At 40.9% G+C, this 22060-nt stretch overlaps 1 protein-coding gene across 5 annotated transcripts in view; it reads right to left on the minus strand.

The window, feature by feature from the left end:
- SCAPER (S-phase cyclin A associated protein in the ER) overlaps positions 1-22060 on the minus strand; it is a 362895-nt gene that overhangs the window by 339033 nt on the left and 1802 nt on the right. For 4 of the 5 annotated variants that reach the window (XM_030579108.1, XM_030579106.1, XM_030579104.1 and 1 more), the window contains exon 2: positions 19656-19731. In XM_030579108.1, the coding sequence (XP_030434968.1) occupies positions 19656-19731 (76 nt within the window). Of the gene's footprint in view, positions 1-12958; positions 13488-19655; positions 19732-22060 lie in introns of those variants that run through there. The other variant, XM_030579107.1, reaches the window with a different exon arrangement.

The following is a 22060-nucleotide window of genomic DNA, read 5'->3' on the forward strand; positions in this document are numbered from 1 at the left end:
GTTTATAACTTTATGAGTGTGTTCACCTTGTGTTAACCGCACCTGCTGCACCTTGATGTGGCTGCTGCTCCTAAACCTGGATAAAATTGGAAGGACTGAGCACAAGGCAAACATCTAGCCCCATAAAAAACAAACAAAAACCACCTCACTGGTTACAGAAATGGAACCAAGTTACCACTCCATTACAGATGGCTGCCAATGCCTCATGTTTCATAAAGGGTTCTGGAGAAAGCCAGTCTGTGGAAGCCAGGACCCCACAAAGGCTGATGATGGCAGCAAGAAAACACTTCAAAGTTGGTTACTGGAAGGAGAGAACAATGTTTCAAACATCAATAATCACTTCTAGCATGAAAAGAAAAATTTTATCTGTTCAAGTCATTGTGATAACAAACAATGAGTGGGAGTAGCATTCATTAGGACAGATTGGGCATACATCATCAACTGGGCATACATCAACCAACACATCATATATGCCAGACTCCAAACCAGACTGGACCAAAAGTGTCAGAGAGTGCTATACTCTGCCAGAGGAAAACAGCTTCAAGAACAAAGAGGAATTCTTCTATTGCCTCCAGAATATGATTGACAGAATATCAAAATATGATTTACTTCTTATAATGGGCGACCTTTAACACTTAGGATATGGAAAGAGTAGACAGCAGGGTGGATAAAAATCAATTTTTTTTATTTAAATCACATTTTTTGATTAAATGCTTTTTGAGGAAAAAATCTATCTAAAGATAGTTTTAATTAAGATATATTATAGCTCAAAGATATCTCATCATGGAGTAGGAATTATAAATTCTAATTCTATAGTATGAGACAATATATTCATTAAGAAAAGTTTTGTAAATGAGTTCCAACAGTTCATGGATTAGGGGCTCAATCTTATGCGGTTCCAGGGGCTTCTGTATAGATTATTTAGGTTAATCTTTCTATCTATCCAATAGGACTCACTGCTAAGTCTAGAAGATACCATGAGAGATGCATAGTTTTAAAGTTCTTAAACTGTGGATTTGTCTCTCCAGAGATAACATGCTTGTTAACAGCAAAAATGTTTTAAATAAATAAATAATATAGAGAGGTGAGAAATAACAGACCTCAACTCTACTGTGCCTCTGCAAATTTGTGTACATAGAGTCAAACCCTTACCTCTCTCTAAAAGTGCAAAGTTTCAAAAAGTTCAATGAACAGAAGATTGTTGGGGGCAGAACAGATCTGGACAAGAAGCCTGGAGATTAGAGTGACCAGATGACAAACATGAAATATCGGGACGGGGGAAAGCAAAAAAAAAAGCCGGAGCAGTGGCACAGCCCCGTCTCCACCCAAATCTCGGCTCTGAACCCCGATACACCCCCAGCTCCCCCATCCCCTCACTCCTGGGCCTAGCCTGGACTCCGAACTGTGCAACCGAGCCCCGCTCCAGGCCCCTCCTCCCGCTCCTGGCCCAGCCACTCCAGGCCTTCGTTGCACCGGCCCCACAGCAGAGGCTGCTCCACTCCACCCCGCCCGGGACACTCACCCTGGACAGCCCCGCTCCGGCTGTGGGGAGCTTGGGGACCCCCCCCAGGCAGGGGGCAAACCAGGCAGCCAGGCCTGGCCCCTCCCGGCAGGAGCATGCCCGCCCTACGCATAACTCCATTCCTCGCCCGCCTAGGCCCTGCCTGCTCCACACTGCCCCTGGCCCCACTGCACTGCCCCATGGGCTGCAGGGCTGGAGCAGCCTCCACGCTGTGCTCCCAGCCCCGGCCCATGTGCAAACCTGGGAGGGAGGAGGAATGCCGCATGCTTGGGGAAGAGGTGGGGCTAGGGCGGGGAGTTGGGGAGGGATCCAATGGGGCAGTGAGGGGCAGGGCTGGGGGTGGGTCCAGGGCGAGGAATCCAATGGGGGAAGGAGGAGGCGGAGCTGAGGGCAGAGGGGGACAAGAGCCCCTCTGGGCTCCGCCTGTGCGCGGGAGCGGAGGGCAAAATTGCTTGTTTGTCCAGTGTCCCGACCGAACATCGGTTGGGACGCAGGACAAACAAGCAAATATCGGGACAGGCCCGATAAAATCGGGACGTCTGGTCACCCTACTGGAGATATATGTGAGAAAGGAGGGACAGGCAGTAGAAACAAAAGTGAAACTGTTTGAGCAGCATATTCCAGAAGTCTTGAGGTCTTTCTGGGTGTAGCCTTCATTGATTTGAGATCTACCACATCATTCTCTCACTTGAAGGGAAAACCTATAATGGCAGCAGGCTGTAAAAGAGACTCAGTTTGGATCTCATCTACCTCTGAGTTGTCAAGAATATGTATTAAAGTTATAACAACCAACAACAATGCACTTTTATGTAGAAATCCATGATTAAATCGAGTCTTCCTGACAAGTGATTTAAATCAAATCAGCCCTGGTGGACAGGGAAGTATGGATTGGTAATCATCAACCAAAATGGCAAGAGACTCATTGAACTGTGACTGGTATCCAATCTAGTTCCTGCAAGCACCCTGTTCCTTCACAAAGACATAACACAAAGAAAGATGGAATTCACCAGATGGTAAAACAAAACAAAAAACAAAATAGATTGACCCTGTGTGCATCAACTGAAGATTCAAGTCATATGTCCAAGATTGCAAGGGCATATCAAGCTGCAAATATTAGCAGTGACCACAATCTCTGCATTGCTATACTGAAAATAACATTAAGAAAGATCACCTTTTAACCAGAAAGTGGTAAATAAAATCAACAGTTCAAAGATGAAAATGAGACTATTGTGAGAAATTCCATCTTGAATTAAGAAACAGGTCTGATCAAAGTGAGACACAGACTGAACCTTAAGAAAAATGGGCAGCACTCAGAGGATTGAAGGGGATTGAAGCTACAGGAGTCACTGTTGGATATCAATATAGACAGAGCAAGAATTGGATAAGCCAAGATACAAGACATCTCATCAAGGTAAGGAAAGCACTGCCAGGAAAACTCCTGAATACTAAGACCAATGAAATATTGGAAAAACCAGTACAAGAAACCAGATCAAAAAAGTGAAAACCAATGCAAGGAAAGATAAATGGAAATATGCTGAAGACCGAGCAGCTGAAGCTGAAAATGCTGCTAGGAAAGGAAACCACAGAGACATTTGCTAAATGACTGAAATCCTTTGTGAAAATTTCAAAATAAGAAATTGATCAGTCAAAGGCAAAGATGAAAAAATGCTTACAACTAACAGCACCAGATTTGATGAAATACGCTAAACTGATCAACTTGACATTAACATCAGTCCAACAGAGATGTCAAAAGTACAGGCTGTAGTCAAGGAGCTGAAAAACAACAAAGCAGCAGCAGATGACCAAATCACAGCAGGAATGCTAAAAGCAGTTGATAACACAACCTTAACAAATCTGAAAGAACCGTTTAATGAAGCCTGGTAAAAGGAGACCCTCCTCCCGACTAGTAGAAACACAGAATCACTGTCAGAATACTCCCAAAAGGTTGTCTCACTGACTGTAACAACTGAAGAGGAGTTACACTACTCTCTGTTGTAGGGAAAGTTTCTGCAGTGTGATACTGTGACGTAGTGGGGATTTTCCCTTGTTATGTTGTATGTGAGCCTACGTGAGCCTTACTGTTTTGCATGAATGAGGTGGGTGCACTGCACCAATGTCTAGGTGGTGAGAATAAGGGTGAGTGACTTCTGCGGGGACTACTCCAGCTGCCTGCACAGATGCTATGGCTGCCCCTTTGTAACCTGAGACCCAGGAGGGGGATGCAACCAGGTGACTCTTGGCCAGGGGAGGGAGACAAAGACCGGAGGAGGCGCAACAGGCAGGGCAGAGGCCAGGCAGCAGGAAGCAAGTCAGTCTCAGCTGGCTTGGGGTTCAGGGGTAGGGCCAGAGCCCTGGGTCTGAGCTTCCCTCCCCCCAAGAGGCACTGGGCTGAAAGACACAGAAGAATAGAATAGAATAGAATAGAATAGAATAGAATAGAATAGAATAGATGAATTTCTGCCCTGTGTGCTAACACTGGCATGAGAAAGATGAAATGTGATAATAAATTATCTTGAATTAACTGGCAATCAATTAAATCATGACAAAAAAAAGTCTAGTGTAGACAAAACCTTAGGCCAAAAATACACATTAGCATGGCAAAGAAACCCTAGAGAGGAGCTCAGGTTTATCCGGACCACCACCTATTACATGCTAAAATTATACCTTTTCTTCTTAGTGGAAACAAGACCCTAGGGGATAACTTACTACTACACAAAGATATAGTAGAGAAGGAAAGGATACAAGAAGGATCCCTGAGGATGATTCCTACTAAAGAAACAAATTTGGTTAGATTTTTAAAATATACTCAGTTCAAGGCTTTTGAAAGTATATACAATAAAACAAACATTAACAGATATTGACTAACATCAACTAAATAAATTCTTGCCTCACAACAGAATGCAACCAGGTACTCTACAGGAAAAAGCCTGACTAAGAAGGCAGACTTTATACCATGGCACTGCAGATCAACAGACTGGGGCCCTCTCAGACAGGCATAACACGCAAGAGCTCACTTTAAAAGGACCCTCTGCTGAGACTGCATTTCTTCCAGTACAATAGTACGAAGAGGGAAAATAAGGGAGAATCTTAACTTCAGTACATCCATAATTGTTGACAAAAGTGCAATAAAAAGAAAACTAATTTTGTTTTGTAAGTCATTATTAAACAACTGGGCTAAGAAATATGGATCATCGTAACAATAGCAAGAGTCCTGTGGCATCTTATAGACTAACAGATGTATTGGAGCATGAGTTTTCATGGGTGAATACCCACTTTATCGGATGCATGTAGTGGAAATTTCCAGAGGCAGGTACATATACGCAGGCAAGAATTTTATTATTGAATTGGTCACTTTGTGATTTTATTTTATTGCATTATACTGAAACCACCTAATATTTAAAATATGACTTTCAAAAAGTAACAACTGCAGTAAATGATGTTCAGAGTCCAAGTCAGCAAGCTATCAATAGGAATCTTAGTCACTGTACTCTAGCTGAAAATTCCTAAAAACCTATACTTACAAATGAACAAAAATTTGCTTACAAATATACAACCAGAAATATTTAACTTACATATATTTGTACTTTTATTCCTGCAGTATATCATTTTTGTTTAAAAATGGTTTGTATTATGGTCATCTACATCATATTCTATCTGAGGATCTTAAACCACCTTATAAGTAATAAATTTAGCCTCGCAGTATCTCTTTAAGGTACTATGAGCTGATGGGCAGCTTCACCAGGCAGAAAAGGTATATAAAGCTCCAACCGTGAGTTTTTTTTAAATCCTTAACTTAGGGCTTGTTTTATCATCAAATCAACTGGGGGAAAAAAAAAAACACCTTGGATTATAATTCCAAGAAGGTTTCCCTGTGTTAGCCAGACAGGAGGGAGAGAACGCATCCTTTCCCTAAGAGCTGTCCACTCTGCACCAACAGGGAAGGAAAAGGATGCATCATTCTGCTTTGGGTAGCACCTACTGGCCATTATTCACAATCAGCTCCTGCTCCCTGCAAGTATCTCCCTCTCTGCCTGAAAAATGCAGAAAGTCATCTCAGATCCTTCCCTGCGGTGGGACTCTTCTATTTGCTTAAGAGAGAGGAAGCTTTATATGCGATTTCCTATAAAGCAGAACTAGGAGCATGTCACCTGCAACTACAATTCAAAAGTTTTAAAGGCACAAAGGCTGTCACAGGTGCACTGGGATGTGCATATCCATCACTGTGCCCTGTTACAGGTACATATTATGAGGTCCATTTCAGGGCCTGTTTTTATAAACACTTAAAGGGACACAGTTAATTTGAAAATCGCATTTACATCTGAAAATGTTGTAGCTACTATCATTATAAATAAACCTGAAGATAACTGTAACGGAAAGAAATTTTTTAAAAAAGTATTCTCGTTTCAGATTACTTTCTTCAATTGACAGCACACTGTGCTTGGTCTCACTGTTTTGTGGATGGAATATTCCCTCTCTCATGCTCTGCAAGAGGGAGTTTACCGTTAACAGCAGGAACAGAGCTCAAATTGAAAGGCAGGAAGTAACAGTCAAATATGTACAGAAAAGGGGGGAGGAAAGGAGGGCTGGCCTGAAAAAGTTTGGTGATGTTGCTCTCGGGCCCATCCATAAGACTTTTCCAAATGTAAATGGAGGGGGAGAAAAACTCCTATAACAAATTTTAGAGTACATTTAACAAAATTCAAAACATACTACTTAAAGAGGGCTCTGTACAAAAATTAATTTAAAAGTTCAAGTTACAGTATGTAACTATGTGAGCAGTCCCACTGAAGTCAACAGAACCATTCATGTAGTTAACTGTTTGCAGTACATGTTGAGAAAATGAACCACAAAACCTTAATAAAACCAATATTTTAAGCATTGATAGTACAGATGGAGATATTTCCTGCACCAGACTTACAATTTGACGCCCCAATCTTGCAACCATTTCAGTCCATGAGCACTATCGTGTTTAATAACCAAGTCTTGTAAAAATGACTGCAGACTCTACTAGATGAGGCACTGTAGTTTAAACTGTTTTATCTATATGTATCATGGTAGTATGAAATGCAATAAATGTGTGTGAGAAACTGCACATTATTTTGAATGTTTGCACCAACAATATTTTAACCTAGGCTCCTGTGTCCAGAAGACTTCAGTAGATTGTTTCAAAGTCACAGTGTGCCATCTAGTGCTACACAGAGAATTACTTGGAGGCACTACTGTATACCATAGTGTCCTTAACACAAAAGTAGTATAACTAAAGAGGAATTGAGCTGTAAAGGAAAGCTCATATAATAAAGGGACAAGTTATTTAATTTGGTTCAAAAGGAACCCCAAGGAGGGTAAACTCTAAAATGGGGCCTATGTCAAAACTGTCCCAATTCATCCTTTGTCTAACTACTTGCCAGGAAATGTTAAAAACAGCCCATATTTGTGTAAGTCCAAAATAATATTTTACTTTTTTTTTTTTTTTACTAGGGCTGTCAATTAATTGCAGTTAACTCACACAATTAACTCAAAAGTTAATCGTGATTAAAAAAATTAATCGCAGTTAATCACAGTTTTAATCACACTATTAAACAATTGAATACCAATTGAAATTTGTTAAACAGTTTGGATGTTTTCCTACATTTTCATAGATATTGTATTCTGTGTTGTAACTGAAATCTGGCACTTAAATATCTTTCAATACCAGCTATAACAGTGGCATGAGAACTCCTGTTCTCACTTTCAGTTGACACTGTGAACAAGAGGTGGGCAGTATCATCTCCTGCAAATGTAAATAAGCTTGTTTGTCTGAGCAATTGGCTGAACAAGAAATAGGAGTGATTGGAATTGCAGGCTCTAAAATTTTACCTTGTTTTATTTTTGAATGCAGTTTTTTTGTACATAATTCTACATTTGTAAGTTCAACTTTCATGATAAAGAGGTTGCACTACAGTACTTGTATTAAGTGAATTGAAAAAAACTTTTTTTTTACATGGCAAATACTTGTAATCAAAAATATAAAATGAGCACTGTACAGTTTGTATTCTGTGTTGTAACTGAAAAATTAATATTTGAAAATTTAGAAATCATCCAAAAATATTTTAATAAATGATATTCTATTATAGTTTAACAGTTAATCATGATTAATTTTTTTAATTGCTTGACCCCCCTACCTTTTGCCCTACTCCTGCAGAAGCACTTAAAAGTATTCTCAGAGGCTAGCTTACATTACTAATATAGGAGTTTATAAACTGTCAATACAACATGCAGTAAGGAAAGATTCCCAAAGCTTGCACAACCAAGCAATGCACAAACTGGTCAGGAGACTGAGGGCCATAACAAATTTGCATAAAATGATAGTCTTCTCTCTTTTTACTCTCTAAGTGACGTTATATGTCTTGTCAACACAAAAAGTTGCGCCAGTTTAACATACACTGATTTAAAATTAGATGTATGGTAAACTGGTGCAAATCCCTATATGAAAACTTATTTCAGTTTGAGCAGTTTAGTTTGATTTAAATTAAACCAATTTCTAATCAAACTCACCTAACTGAAAAAAGCCAAAATATGAGTGTTCATAAAGCCTTTGGCACTCATTTAACTAAATCAGTTTAAAATCATGGCTTTAGTTAAAGTGCACTTTCCTGTGTGAATAATCCCAAAATTGAGGAAAGTAGCGGGCTGTCTTGCAGACCTTTGATCATCTCAGCATTCAGATTTACTCTGAAAAATGTTTACAAAAAACCTGTTCTATAGTTGTTGCATGGTTTTCTTTAAAATTATTATTTCAATGTCTTAAAAAATAAATAGAAAACAGCAGAAAACCCACATGCCCTTGTCTTTTATTGGCCGTAAGACAATCAGATATTATGTCTCTTCTGAATATGATAATCTGTGACTTTGAAAGAACTTCTCTGATATGAAACCACATATAAAAATTAGTCAATAACCAGACAATGGTAAAAAAAAAAAATATTCCAGAGATGCTTTCTAAACACATGCATCCAACGAAGTGGGTATTCACCCACAAAAGCTCCTGCTTCAATACGTCTGTTAGTCTATAAGATGCCACAGGACTCTCTGCTGCTTTTTCTAAAAATAAGTTCTCTCTTTAAAATGAAGCGCAGCTAAGTGAAATTTGGACTAAGTATGAACATGAAAACAATTCCCTCCTTGAAAGAAAAAATGTCATCATTATGAATTCAATAAACACTCTACGAGATTGTTTCAGGTTAGCAAGTGATTATTTTGATCCTCCTAGTCTTGAAACTACCAAATGATATCCCAAGACAAAGCTGCACAAGTAGCTAGCTACAGGCTTACTCCTGAAATTACTACAAAAGATGTCTATGTTACTATCATAACCCATCAGTTTAGTCCTTTAAATAACTAACACACATTCCATGCCCCAAAGATCTTGCAAGCTAACTAAGACAAGACAAACAAGAAGAGAACCTTGTGGGACACCAGCCAGAGAATAGGAAATCCTTAAAGGAGATACTGAAGGTAATAGTCAGCAAAAACAGGAGAACCAGGAGAATACAGTCACAAAGCAAAGAGGAGAATGTGTCAGAATCACAGGGTTAGAAGGGACCGCAAGAGTCATCTAATCTAACCCCCTGCCAAGATGCAGGATTTGTGGTGTCTAAATCACTGTGTCAAAGGCAATACTGGACATCAAGACATTAAGCCCCTTCTATTCATCTAGAATGAAGTAACCATTCACCCGATAGTGAAGTCTATTTCAGCTGATGGATAAAATTTGGGGCCCAAACCCCAGTATATATATAGTATTGAAACACTCATGTTCTAAACATTCCTAAAACTGCTGGAGTTACAATCATCAGTTAACTAAGAGGAGCTACTACAAATTCACTAACGCCTTACATATTAGGTAGTGCTATTTCCTTGCAACCCTATCTTCCTTATTTCATTGTAAATCTCTAATATGCACAGACGTATGGCAGTGAATATTAGAGGGCCCTTTTACAGGGGTTCCCTACTTCATTAACATTCTCTGTATACATGTACTAAGACATTTCTCTAGTCAGGACGAGATAGTCAATTTCATCCATCTTGCACTGTCAAGCAAAACTTGGTCATGGTCCCTGGGACATTCTGTACCTTGGGGGAGCATCCTGGAACCCTCATAATTCCTCATTTATATATGACTGTGATCTCACATATAAAGCATGCCTTGTAAGATAAAAGGGGAGAGGTTATGATCTGCTGAAAGTCATTTATCTTTCCATATATGCATATCGTTAATGCATATGAAGTTATGAGAATTGTGTTGTATGGTTGTCATTAAAACATGTTGTAAGCTAGGGAATCAGCCAGATATTAGCTCCCCAGAGGCAACGGCAAGGCAAGTAACCAACACCCAGGCCGGGTATCAATCAACTCATCAGCAACCACTGTCCAGCAAAGGAGCTACAATGTAATGACTCACCTGCATGAGGCCACACCAGGGGAATTGCTCAACCTTGCCGGGAGACTCAGCAATGCCCCAGACATGTCTGCACTTGAGTTTTCCAAGCACAAGGACTGAGGGTATAAAACAGTCAGAGTGGCCATATGCTGGCCTTTTCTCCTGCCCCCAACTACACTGCAAGCAACTAAGGGCACATCTTCACTAGCAACGTGAAAGTGCTGCCACGGCAGCGCTTTAACATGGCTGTGTAATCGTGGCACTAGCTCTCTCTCAGCGCTGCAAAAAAACCATCCCCATGAGGGGAGTAGCTCCCAGCGCTGTTACACTGTCTACACTGCCACATTACAGCGCTGAAACTTGCAGCAGATGGTATATTCCTGGGGTACAGTGCTGGGAGCTGGGGTGGGATTCGGCTGATGCTTTTCTGTGTGATTCATGAGTGGCTCTGGGGACATTCATGCAATACAGCTGGGTGTGGGGCTCCACATGCTGTTGTGCAAAGTGATCACAGTGCCTGGAGAGGCTTTCTGCTGGTCATTAGCAAGGCATTGTGAGAGACAGGCCAGACTGGAGAGAGTTAAGGGGGCACAGTGGTCCCACCGTTCCAGGCTGCACCCTAGGGGGATCCTGCATAGTCCCAGCTATGGTAAGGTAGAACAACACTCCAAATTAATGGACTGCATAACAGTCAGATGGGCAGAGCTGTTGGTGCAAAAGAGTATGAGGTCACTATTAAGGTTTTGCGTAAGACCATGAGTTGGATGAATATGGAGATATACCTATATCATAGAACTGGAAGGAATCTTGAAAGGTCATTGAGTCCAGTCCCCTGCCTTCACAGCAGGACCAAGTACTGTCCCTGACAGATTTTTGCTCCAGATCCCTAAATGGCCCCCTCAAGGGCTGAACTCACAACCCTGGATTTAGCAGGCCAATGCTCAAACCACTGAGCCATCCCTTCTCCCCAAAGTGGGGAAACATACTGGGTTTTGGTATGCATTGAAGACAAAAAGAAATGCTTTATGAAATATCAGAGTGAATTACTGACGACACTGTAGATGATGGCAAAGGTGGCAAGAAATGCTGGAGGCCTTTTCTGTAACTTCTTATTTGCATTCTTAAGGTTTTGGGTGATGGAGGTATGTCTTGATGCAACTTTAATGATCAATAAATGCATGTTGTTTAACTTTCAGTATTTAAACAGAAAAAAGATACATCACATGTACAGAAACAAAAGGCTATTAGTATGAGAAACAGATAACCTAAACAATTTTTGTTGTTTCCCTGCCTCAAAGAACTGCCACGATCCCCCAACTGCGCACACACCCTGAAAATCTGAGGAGCAGTTTCCACTCTCTCTTCAGTTAGGGACTAAGCACTTCTTGCAAGCTGCTCAGCACTCTCAGCTCCCACTGACTTCAACTGGAATTGAGGGTGCACAGTATCCATGGGAAGATTCTTCACTGTTAATAGTCTAGAAGATTTCCTGCATCATGTCACTGATAAAAAACAGACCTGTTCAGATGAGCTTTTTAAAATTGTACTGTTCTTCATGACTGGAAAAATACTGCAAAAAGCTTAGAATTGTAAACAGTGCTGTTCCTGTTGTTTGTAAAACTTTGGCAAATTGCTCCATCAGATTTAAAAAGGTACTTAAAAATATCTGTTGAAAGTCTCTTGTTGCAAAGTGTTCTTTAAAGGTCCTTGAACAGCAGACTCTAGCACATAATAGAGATGTCTTAATTCTCTATTAAAAATGTCATTTCTTAGCATTCCCTCAAGACAATATAAAAGTAATATATAAAAAAAGAAACTGGTCTCAGAAACTCTTTTATAGCCTATATATTCTCAGATAATAATGCTTTTTCTTCCCTCCCCTACCCACAATGCTTGGTGGTTTCATGATAAAGAATTTATCTTCAGGGAGATCACAGAGTTGTGAACTCCTTTTTAGTGTTTTGAAAGTGTCCTATGCTATAAATCACTGAAGACATTCATTTATGGTATATGTCAAATTGAGGTGGACCATAGTGGAATGCAGCCAACAGACATTAACAGAAATGTATGAAATTCAACAAAAAAATATTAATTTACATGTAGAGTTTAAATTTACATCTTGGTTATATATATTTACTTTATGGAGGGCAAATTCAAATATCAAACCCGCTTAAAAATAGAATCTTTCTTTGATCTATTTCTTTAAAATACAGTTGAATGTCAATCTAAATAAGGACAGTATGGTACATTGCATCAGTTGCTTAACTTTACAATTTCCATGTCTGATGAAAGTTCTGCAGATCTTGTAAACTCAGGATTTACCTGAATTTGCCAAATTAGTCCAGTAAAACCCATCTTCAGGTAAAATATCTTGTTCATGATTTTTACTGACAGCATTTGGGTGGGGAGGAGTTGGGATTATTTTATTTTGTTTTTGCTTTGAGAAAACCATTTTTTTACTCTTTAAAAGAGCAGTTTATCTTCTTTAATTAAATAAGATGCAGGTACCAAATTTAGATTTCTAATTTTATGATTTCCAGTATTACAACTTGCTATGGTAAATATGATTTAAACTAATAAGAATAGAGAGATAAAAGAACACATCAAACTTTTATAATTAACTTGTGTTATCTTTTAAAGATAACACCTAATAGTATATGCCCTCTTTTTAGTTACATATGTACTCCTAAAATCATAAAGATATATGCAATATCTTTTTTAAAAATATTTTATTTGATAAACTACCCTACCAACAGACCATCTTTGCAGAATTAAATTTAACAGTAAAGAACTAGACTTTGAGAATTTCATAATTAACCGACATATTCTGACATCTCTTTTTTTTTTATTTCCCTCATATTTCAAAATCATCCTTTACAAATCAATTAATTTGGGTACTTTGAGACTGCTAAATCATTGCAAAATTTCACTATGAAAAATACTTATATTGTTCCTGAAGATACATTAACTCGGGATAAAATAGGCTGCTCAAAGAAATAAAGGTAAAACGTACATACAGAATATAAGTAGAGTTTGTATGCAGATTTGTCTTCCATCATAATTAACTATGATAAATTTGTACGACAAAATTTCTAGAAGATGTCCTTCTTAATGCTTGCAAAAATGTTATCCAATATTAATAAAAATAGATCTTCATGTAACTAATCAACTTGTCCAGGAATTGCCAACTTGTTCAGCATTAGCTTTCCAACCCAGAGATCACTTAAAGCCAATTCATCGTAATGTCTGAAGGCAAAAGTAGTTTTAAATTAGTTGTTGCTAACCAGGTCTTCGTTTAGGCAACTCCTTATCATTGGCAAGTCCCTCTAAGCACTGAAAATGTTGGCACTAGCAACCCACACCTTTATTATGCTTACACAGTAAGGCCTTGTCTACATTGGCAAGTTTCTGTGCAGTAAAGCAGCTTTCTGTGTTGTAACACCCCAACGTGAGGCGTATAGCTTTCTGCACCAGGGCTACAGTGCCGCAGTGCCAGTGTAGACACCCTGGTCAATTACAGTGCTGCGATTGGCCTCCAGGAGGTGTCCCACAATGCCTGTTCTTGCCTCTCTGGTCATTGGTTTGAACTCTACTGCTCAACCCTCAGGTCACCAACCCTGAGCCCCTCCCCTTAAATTCCCTGAGAATTTTGGAAGTCTCCTTCCCGTTTGCTCCATGACATGTGCAGTGGTCTCAGGGCATCTTTCCAGGTGACGATGTCTGCTTCATGCACCAGGCGATCCCACCCCCATAGATCCACTTCGAGCTATGCCAAGCTGCTGGACCTCATCAGCATTTGAAGAGAGGATGTTGTCCAGTCCCAGCTGTGCTCCAGCTGTAGGAATTATGCTACCTACAGACAGAGTTCATGATACATGACAGAAAGGGGCCATGACCAGGACACACTGCAGTGCAGGGTCAAAGTAATGGAGCTGCAGAACACCTACCACAAGGCGTGGGAGGCAAACCGCCGCTCCAGTGCTGCCCCCACAAGTTGTCAGTTCTACAAAGAGCTGGATGCGATACTCAGTGGTGACCCCACCTCCACTGTGAAGGGCACTGTGGATATTTGGTGGCTCGTGTGCCTATAGAGAGTGGACTGAGCCAGGAGGAGGAAATCTTGGACGAGGATGTGTAGGGGGGATCCAGAGGCAGAGGACGACTCTGAGATCAGAGATGCATGCAGCCAGGAGCTCTTTTCTACCCCAGAAGTGGCTAGCCAGTCATGGCTGTCAGAGCTTGGCGAAGCACAAACAGGAGAGAAGGCTCCTGGTAAGTGGCTCTGATTTTGGGAATCACTGAAGTGAGTTGTTGGGGGTAGGAGGGTTGCAAAAAGCAGGCCTGTGTCTGTATGATGCGTGTACCACCACATGCCCAGTCTGAGCAGCAGACCAAGGTGTTGATTGGCTGGCTCCCTCACTTCATGGGAATCTTCCTCAGAGATCTCCAGGAAACTCTTATGGAGATACTGGTAAATCTGCTGCCGCAGGTTCTTTGGCAGAGCTGCTCTGTTTCTTGTCCCATTAATGGTAACTTTCCCGCGCCACTTTGAGCATCATGGAGGGGCTGGGGTGTGTGCGTATTGCTGCACACCGGCAAGCCGCAATAAGGGCCAGGGTGGAAGCTGCAGTCTTGGAGAAGACCCTCCACTGATTCCCTGCTAATCCTCAACATAATGACCACAGCTTGTGGAAAATGGGCTAGTTCTCCCCAAGAGCCATGTTCCCAGTGTACAGTATGGTCCTGGAACACTGATTTCCCCTATTCCTGCGGTTACTCACTATTTTGGGGATCTTGTGACTCATGTGTGCTTGCCTGGAGTCAGCCAGTTAGTGATAGGTATGTGAATAGTGGCTGTGTTTTAAACCACTGAATCAGTGGTCTGTGTGTTGCAAACAATACTGCTTCTGTAAAATGCTGCATTTTGGCTTCACAGATATGACCTTGGGAGCCCAGCCTCCCTCTTTGTTATCCCCAGCTGAATGGCTGCGCAGAATTAGAAAGCGGCGACAAAGAACTAAAGAGGACTTTCTGCGTGATGTGATGATGCACTCCATGGCTGAAAAACTAGAATTGAAGGAGTGGCAGGATAGCGTGAAGAGGGACCGAAAGGAGAACGTGGTGTGCCAAGACGAAGCCAAGGAGCGACTCTTAAATGTTATGGAGCACCAACTGGACACATTCCAGACGCTACTAGCACTGCAAACGGAGCAGTTCCACGCCCACCCTCCTCTGCAACCACTGTTGCAAAACTCTTTCCCATGCGCCCCCCAGACACCGCCAACACTCTCTTATCAACCTCCTGGCTCCAGTCTGTACCCGCTACATTTCCCTCCTCCCCCATCACAGTATAGCACTGTGGACTCCCAGTACCCAATGCACTCAACACCTGTCCCTCTGCAGTTTAGCCCTGCTGAAGTACAGCGCTCACGGCACTGTACTCCAAAGAAGGTTGGATATGATACCCGGACATACACAAATCTTTAACCGTCCCAGGACTCCACCTTCTCCTGGGACGCTCCCTTCCCCCATCTCCTTCAGTGCTGATGTGTTTTTTTGTCTCTCTCCCTCCTCTGGTTGTTGTTTTTTAATAAAAGAATTGTTTTGGTTTAAAAGCAATCTTTATTCCATTAACTGAAAAAAACCAGAGCCCTGCAAAGCAAATGGCCATTTTCTTAAATCTTCATAGTGCATCATCTGCACCAATCACAATCACCTCCTAGCATTACAAGCACTGCATTCCCAAGCATAGCAACAAATATTAGTGGCTTTCAGCTTCAAATTGCTGTCTCAAAGCATCCCTGATCCTTATGGCCTCGCACTGTGTCCCTCTAATAATCCTTATCTCTGGCTGTTCAAATTCAGCCTCCAGGCACCGAGCCTCAGCGGTCCAGCCCTGAGTGAAGCTTTCACCCTTTTCTTCACAAATATTATGGAGTGAACAGCACGCAGCTATAACATAGGAATATTGTCATCGGACAGGTCCAGCCTACCATATAGGCAGTGTCAGCAGGCCTTTAAACAGTCAAAAGCATAGTCAATAGTCATTCTGCACTTGCTCAGCCTGTTGCTGAACAGCTCCTTGCCGCTGTCAAGGTGCCCCCTGTATGGCTTCATGAGCCATACAACTAAGGGGTAGGCAGGGTTTCCCAGGATCACAATGGGCATTTCGACTTCCCCTACAGTGATCTTCTGGGCTGGGAAGAAAGTCCCTACTTGTAGCTTCCTGAACAGGCCAGTGTTTCAAAAGATGAGTGCATTATGCAGTTTTCTAGACCAGCTTGTGTTAATGTCTGTGAAACACCCACACTGATCCACAAGTGCCTGAAGAACCATTGAGAAATACCCCTTCCGATTAACGTACTCAGTGACTAGGTGGTCTGGTGCCAGAATTGGAATGTGTGTGCCATCTATCACCCCTCCATACTTAGGGAAGCCCATTTGTGCAAAGCCATCCACAATGTCATGCACATTGCCTAGAGTCACGGTCTTTCGGAGCAGGATGCAATTAATGGCACTGAACACTTCTATCAACACGAATCCAACTGTCAACTTTTCCACTCCGAACTGGTTAGCGACCAATCAGTAGCAGTCTGGAGTAGCCAGCTTCCAGAGTGCAATTGCCACATGCTTCTCCAATGGAAGGGCAGCTCTCATTTTCACGTCCTTAGGCCGCAGGGCTGAGGCGAGCTCATCACACAGTCCCATGAATGTGGCTTTTTTCATCCGAAAGTTCTGCAGCCACCACTCAACATCCCAGACGTGCATGACAATGTGATCCCACCACTCAATGCTTGTGTCCCAAGCCCAAAAGCAGCATTCCACTGTGGTCAGCATCTCCATGAATGCCACAAGCATCTCATTTCGTAGCTAGTACGCTTGGCGAGATCAATGTCGAACTGTTCTTGCCTTTGTAGTTTAAGGAGTAACTCCACCGCCACTCATGACATGTTAGTGACAGCGAGCAGCATATTGATCAACAGTGCAGGATCCATTCCTGCAGACCGAAGAGGCAGAGCAGAGCATGCAGTATACAAACCGTTGAAAGAAGGTGCCAAATGCAGACGGAAGCACAGGGATTTGTGGGATGCAAAGCAATGCATCATGGAGCACTGGGACAGGACCCACGATGCCCTGGGACTCCCTCCGCCTTTCCACAACTCTTAGCAGCAGAAGAGAAAGAGATGCTTTGTGGGATAGCTGCCCAGAGTGCATCGTTCCAAATACCACTGCAAGTGCCGCAAGTGTGAACACACTATTGCACAGGCAGCTGACTGTGTGAACACACAACAGCTGTTTACCTTCAGCGTTCTCTGAGTGACGCTCTAGCAGCTGGCGCTGTAACTCTGCCTGTGTAGACATACCCTAAAGCTCTGCATAATTACAGTACAAACCAAACAGTGACGTAGTTTGTGACAAAACAGGCAAAAATCTTACCAAGATTCAGATCCAACTGCCAACATTTTATGATATAGTTTGATACTCTTAAAAATCTTCTAATATATATGTAAAATTAAATAAAAAATATGTTAAAAGAATTTTAAGGTTACGAAGTCAAGCATTCAAAAAAGTCAAAATTAAGATTTCTTGCGCAACCTTGATTTAGCCCCTTGTGAGTATACATTAAGATAGACTTTAACTTCATGATCATGTACTATATTTTTCAGAAGACCTCTGCTTCATTCAATGCAAAGCAGGAATAGTGTTCACTGAATAGGGAGCTATTCAATATTTCTTTTTATCCTCTTCATACAATGCAGAGCCCAAGGCCTAATTTATCATACATCAGTCAAACCATGCACTGAATACATAATTACTAAATTTCTCATGGGCTTTTCTATGGTGCTCTCAACAAAGTACCTGAGTGGTCACAGACATTAATGGATCTGTCTTCACACCACTATCACAAGGTGGCATTATTATCCACACTTTACAGGTGGAGAATAGAGGAAAAGAGACAGTCAGGCCAAAACTCACAAAAACTTAAAGGAAACCTACACAACACCTTCAAAAGATAAGCCTCGGAGCTTAAATTCCTAACTTTGTTGTACTAAGCCTTAAATTCAGTGTGTTTATTAGGCCCATGATTGTCTAACAATCTATAACACACTAGCTCTCCTTTATTTTATGGTGGCAGAGATGTTAACTGCCACCTATCTTTTCCAGACCTGAAGAATAGTGGTGGGTAAACTCAAAAGCTTGTCTTTTTCACCAACTGAAGTTGATCCAATAGAAGATATTACCTCTCACACCTTGTCTCTCTAATATCCTGGGATCAACACAGCTACAACAACACTAAAAACATCCACTAATTTTGGATGCCCAACTTGAGATGCCCAGGGCCTGATTTTTTGCTGTACTTAGCATTTGTATAGCATTTTTTACAGTAAGTTCAAACACAGCTCCAGTAAACTTCAATTGCAGTTATGAGCACTCAGCACTTCTGCAAGTCTTGTCCCAGCTGTCTCAAGTTCAGCAACTAGAAAATTAGGAACATCAAATTAATGGTAACTTATAAAAGAGTTGATTAAAGTGATTTGCCAAGCACTGCATACGAATCTCTGGCAGAAGCAGGGGTAGAATTTTCAACCAAGTGACACTATATTTTCTCTACCTGCAGTCCCCAACCCCATTCACTATACACCTTCCAAATTCAAATTGTATGGCAACTTTAATTCTGGTATTTAGTGACTTTTGAGTTCTTGACTTTGCAACCTGAATGTTCCTTTAGTGTAGATTTTTTAAATGTCATTTCCTAATTTTTTTAAAAAGCAAACTAAAAAAAAAATCCTTGTGGAATCCTACTAACCCCTGTGTTGGTCATCAGCAGTGTTGGCACCTTTAATCCACAGCCCAGACTTCTACAATGTGAGCTGAGTAATTGGTAATAGTAGTCTGTTAGCCTTTCCGAAGACTAGCCACTAGAGCAGGGATTCCGAAACTTGGTTCCCAGCTTGTTCAGGGTAAGCCCCTGGCAGGCTGCGAGATGCTTTGTTTACCTGAGCGTCCACAGGTACGGCCTCTCGCAGCTCCCAGTGGCTGCGGTTCACTGTTCCCGGGCAATGGGAGCTGCGAGCGGCCATACCTGCGGACACTCAGGTAAACAAAGTGTCTCACGGCCTGCCAGGGTCTTACTCTGAACAAGCTGCGAACTAAGTTTGGGAACCTCTGCACTAGCAAGTTTCAGATCTGTTTGCTCCAGGAAAGGAATGCTCAGATTCTCGAATTTTGGTTTCAATTCCAGGTTCAACAGGGGAGGATGCTGTAGTGGCCATAAAAAAACAAAAACCTTTCACTCTCCTCCCTCTGCAGCCAGTCTGTCTCCTCTGTTTCTATCCACTATCACCCACACTCCTGTCTGTACATTCTGCTCCTATTCTCCACGTGCTCTTTTGCTATCACCATTCGGAACATAAGAGAAATGGCTGCTTGACATTAAGGGGCCTCCTTCCCTTTCCTCACTCAGGACATATCTATACTACAAACTTAAGTAGACCTATGTTAGGTCAACTTACAGCTACTGCAGTAATTACTATGGTGGTTGATGTCCACACTACCCTCCTTTTGTCAGTGGCAGGCACCCTCACCAGGAGCACTTCCACTGACCTAAGAGGAGCAATAGGGGGGTGGGGGCCTGAGAGTTGCAAACAAACCACACTATTGTTTTGGTAAAGAAAAATCTTAAAATGCTGTTGCACTACATGAGTGACTTACCGTCATGTTATAACTCTCTGCTATATCAACAGTCTCACTTATCACATTTTTGGCTGACCCCATGGAGTTTTCATACCTGTGTTAAAATAAATGTAACTAGTCATTCACTTTATTTTATGCCACATATATTTTTAAAACTATGTTCTAACTTTAATGCTAGACATAAATCTTTCATTATCTTTAGAAGAGTTAGAAAATGAAGTAGCATTTACATCATGCATGCCAGTTTAAATCTATAGGTACAACTATCATCTAAATGTCTTAACAAAAGTTTAAAAGATTTTAAAGATAGCTAAACATCTGGCAAAAAATCAGAAGGTTAACAGAGGGAATCCATAGCAAAGTTTAAATCTCCATGCAGAAATATTACTAATGCCATAAAGTGTATGTAAATTGATTCAAATCAATTGTATTGGGAAATATGTTCCTAATATAACAGGAAAATACAAATGATGGAAATCTAAAACTTTTTTAGAGAAGGTAATATTGAGGTCCAGGACTTCCCACCTGCCTCAGCAGAGGCTTCTCAATTTAAATAAAGAGCTCTAGGTTATAAATAAAACAGCAATTTCAAACTAGTCTACATCTGTTTGTTTTTCTTTTGGTTACACTACTAAGAAGGTATGTCCTTAGTGTATGCCATAGTTTTGGAAAATAGCATATTATTCCTTTATGGCATGATCCTGCAGGCCTTTTTCATGCTTGTTGTCCCACTAAAGTGAATGATTTGCCACAGTGGTCTTTAAAAACCACTTATTTAAAAGGGCTTCACTGAATTTCTTTACTTGCTTTAGGATGGTACACACATCTTTTAATAAATGAGGTTTTATTAAATATTTCCTAAAGCCAGCTTCACAGTAAATCTATATATGCTTTCACTGTTTACATTGCAAAGAATCTTCTGCAGATTATGACAAAATCCAATTTTAGGTTTTTATTGCCATGATATTGAAAAGTTGTAAATGTATTTAATCTATGTAATGATATGATGATGACTCCCTCTATGATGTCAATAGCTAAAATGTTAAATTTTCAAAACTGTCTCTTTGACAAGCACTTCCTCTGAAGCATCTGGTACTGACCACTGTTAGAGACAGGATCTAGAGTAGGGGCCTTGCATCTGACCCAGTGTGGCAATTCCTATGCATCACTGTTAAATGGCAGTACTGTACCTTTTTTTAAAGCTACAGTTGTGCCATTCCCCTGCTCTGATTGGTACGACAAACTTTCCACATCTTGCACCCCATGTTATGTGTGTATACATTTCAATGTATATACTGTATACTCATAAATATTTAAAACCTAGACAAGTCACACAGGCTTTAAAAATAACCTTCAGGTAACTGCTGGATTCTCTCTTTCATTTTTACTCTCCATTATTTGGAATACATTCTTTTACACAAAAATCTAGGTTTTTTTTTCCACGTGCTTATTTTATTTTTGCAATTTGGCAAACACTATAACCATTTGCCTCTGAAACAAACACTGAAACAATTTGAGGATAAGTGAAATTAGCATGGTTGTTTTTGTTTTAAAAAACAAACACTTGATTTGTCAAAATAAAACGTGCTTGTGCATCAACATTATTTAAAAGATCAGCACACTTCTGGGAACAGTCAGAAGCATGACACCCACAGTAACATGGACCAACACTGAGAAATATAAAATATGGCAAAACAAGGGATGAAGAAGGGGAAGGAACCCTTAACACTGTAAGTATTCAGAAAATGCCTTTACACCTCAAAGTAAGTTAGACTCAAGATAATCCCCTCCTCATCAAATTAAAATTATTTAAATTTGAGCTATAGGAATTTTTACAATATAGTGTCGCTTTAAACTTCGGCAATCATGTAAGGACAAGATACCTTGAGATCAAGAACCTATGACAGCAGTTTCCAATCACGGCCACGTACATCAATATCTATTATGCTGTACTGCCCATTTCATAGAATCATAGAACTGGAAGGGACCTCAAGAGGTAATCTTGTCCAGTTCCCTGCACTCATGGTAGGACTAAGTATTACCTAGACCATCCCATACAGGTGTTTGTCCAACCTGTTCTTAAAAATCCCCAATGATGGAGATTCTACAACCTACCTAGGCAATTTATTCCAGTGCTTAACCACTCTGACAGTTAGGAAGCTTTTCCTAATGTCCAACCTAAACCGTCCTTACTGCAATTTAAGTCCATTGCTTCTAGTCCTATCCTCAGAGGCTAACAACCACCATTTTTCTCCCTCCTCCTTGTAACCTTTTATGTACCTGAAAACTGTTATCACGTCCCCTCTCAGTCTTCTCTTCTCCAGACTAAACAAACTCAGTTTTTTCAATCTTCCCTCATAGGTCATGTTTTCTAGACCTTTAATCACTTTTGTTGCTCTTTGCTGGACTTTCTCCAATTTGTC

This window comes from Gopherus evgoodei, chromosome 10, assembly GCF_007399415.2.
Source record: "Gopherus evgoodei ecotype Sinaloan lineage chromosome 10, rGopEvg1_v1.p, whole genome shotgun sequence".
Classification (NCBI taxonomy): domain Eukaryota; kingdom Metazoa; phylum Chordata; order Testudines; family Testudinidae; genus Gopherus; species Gopherus evgoodei.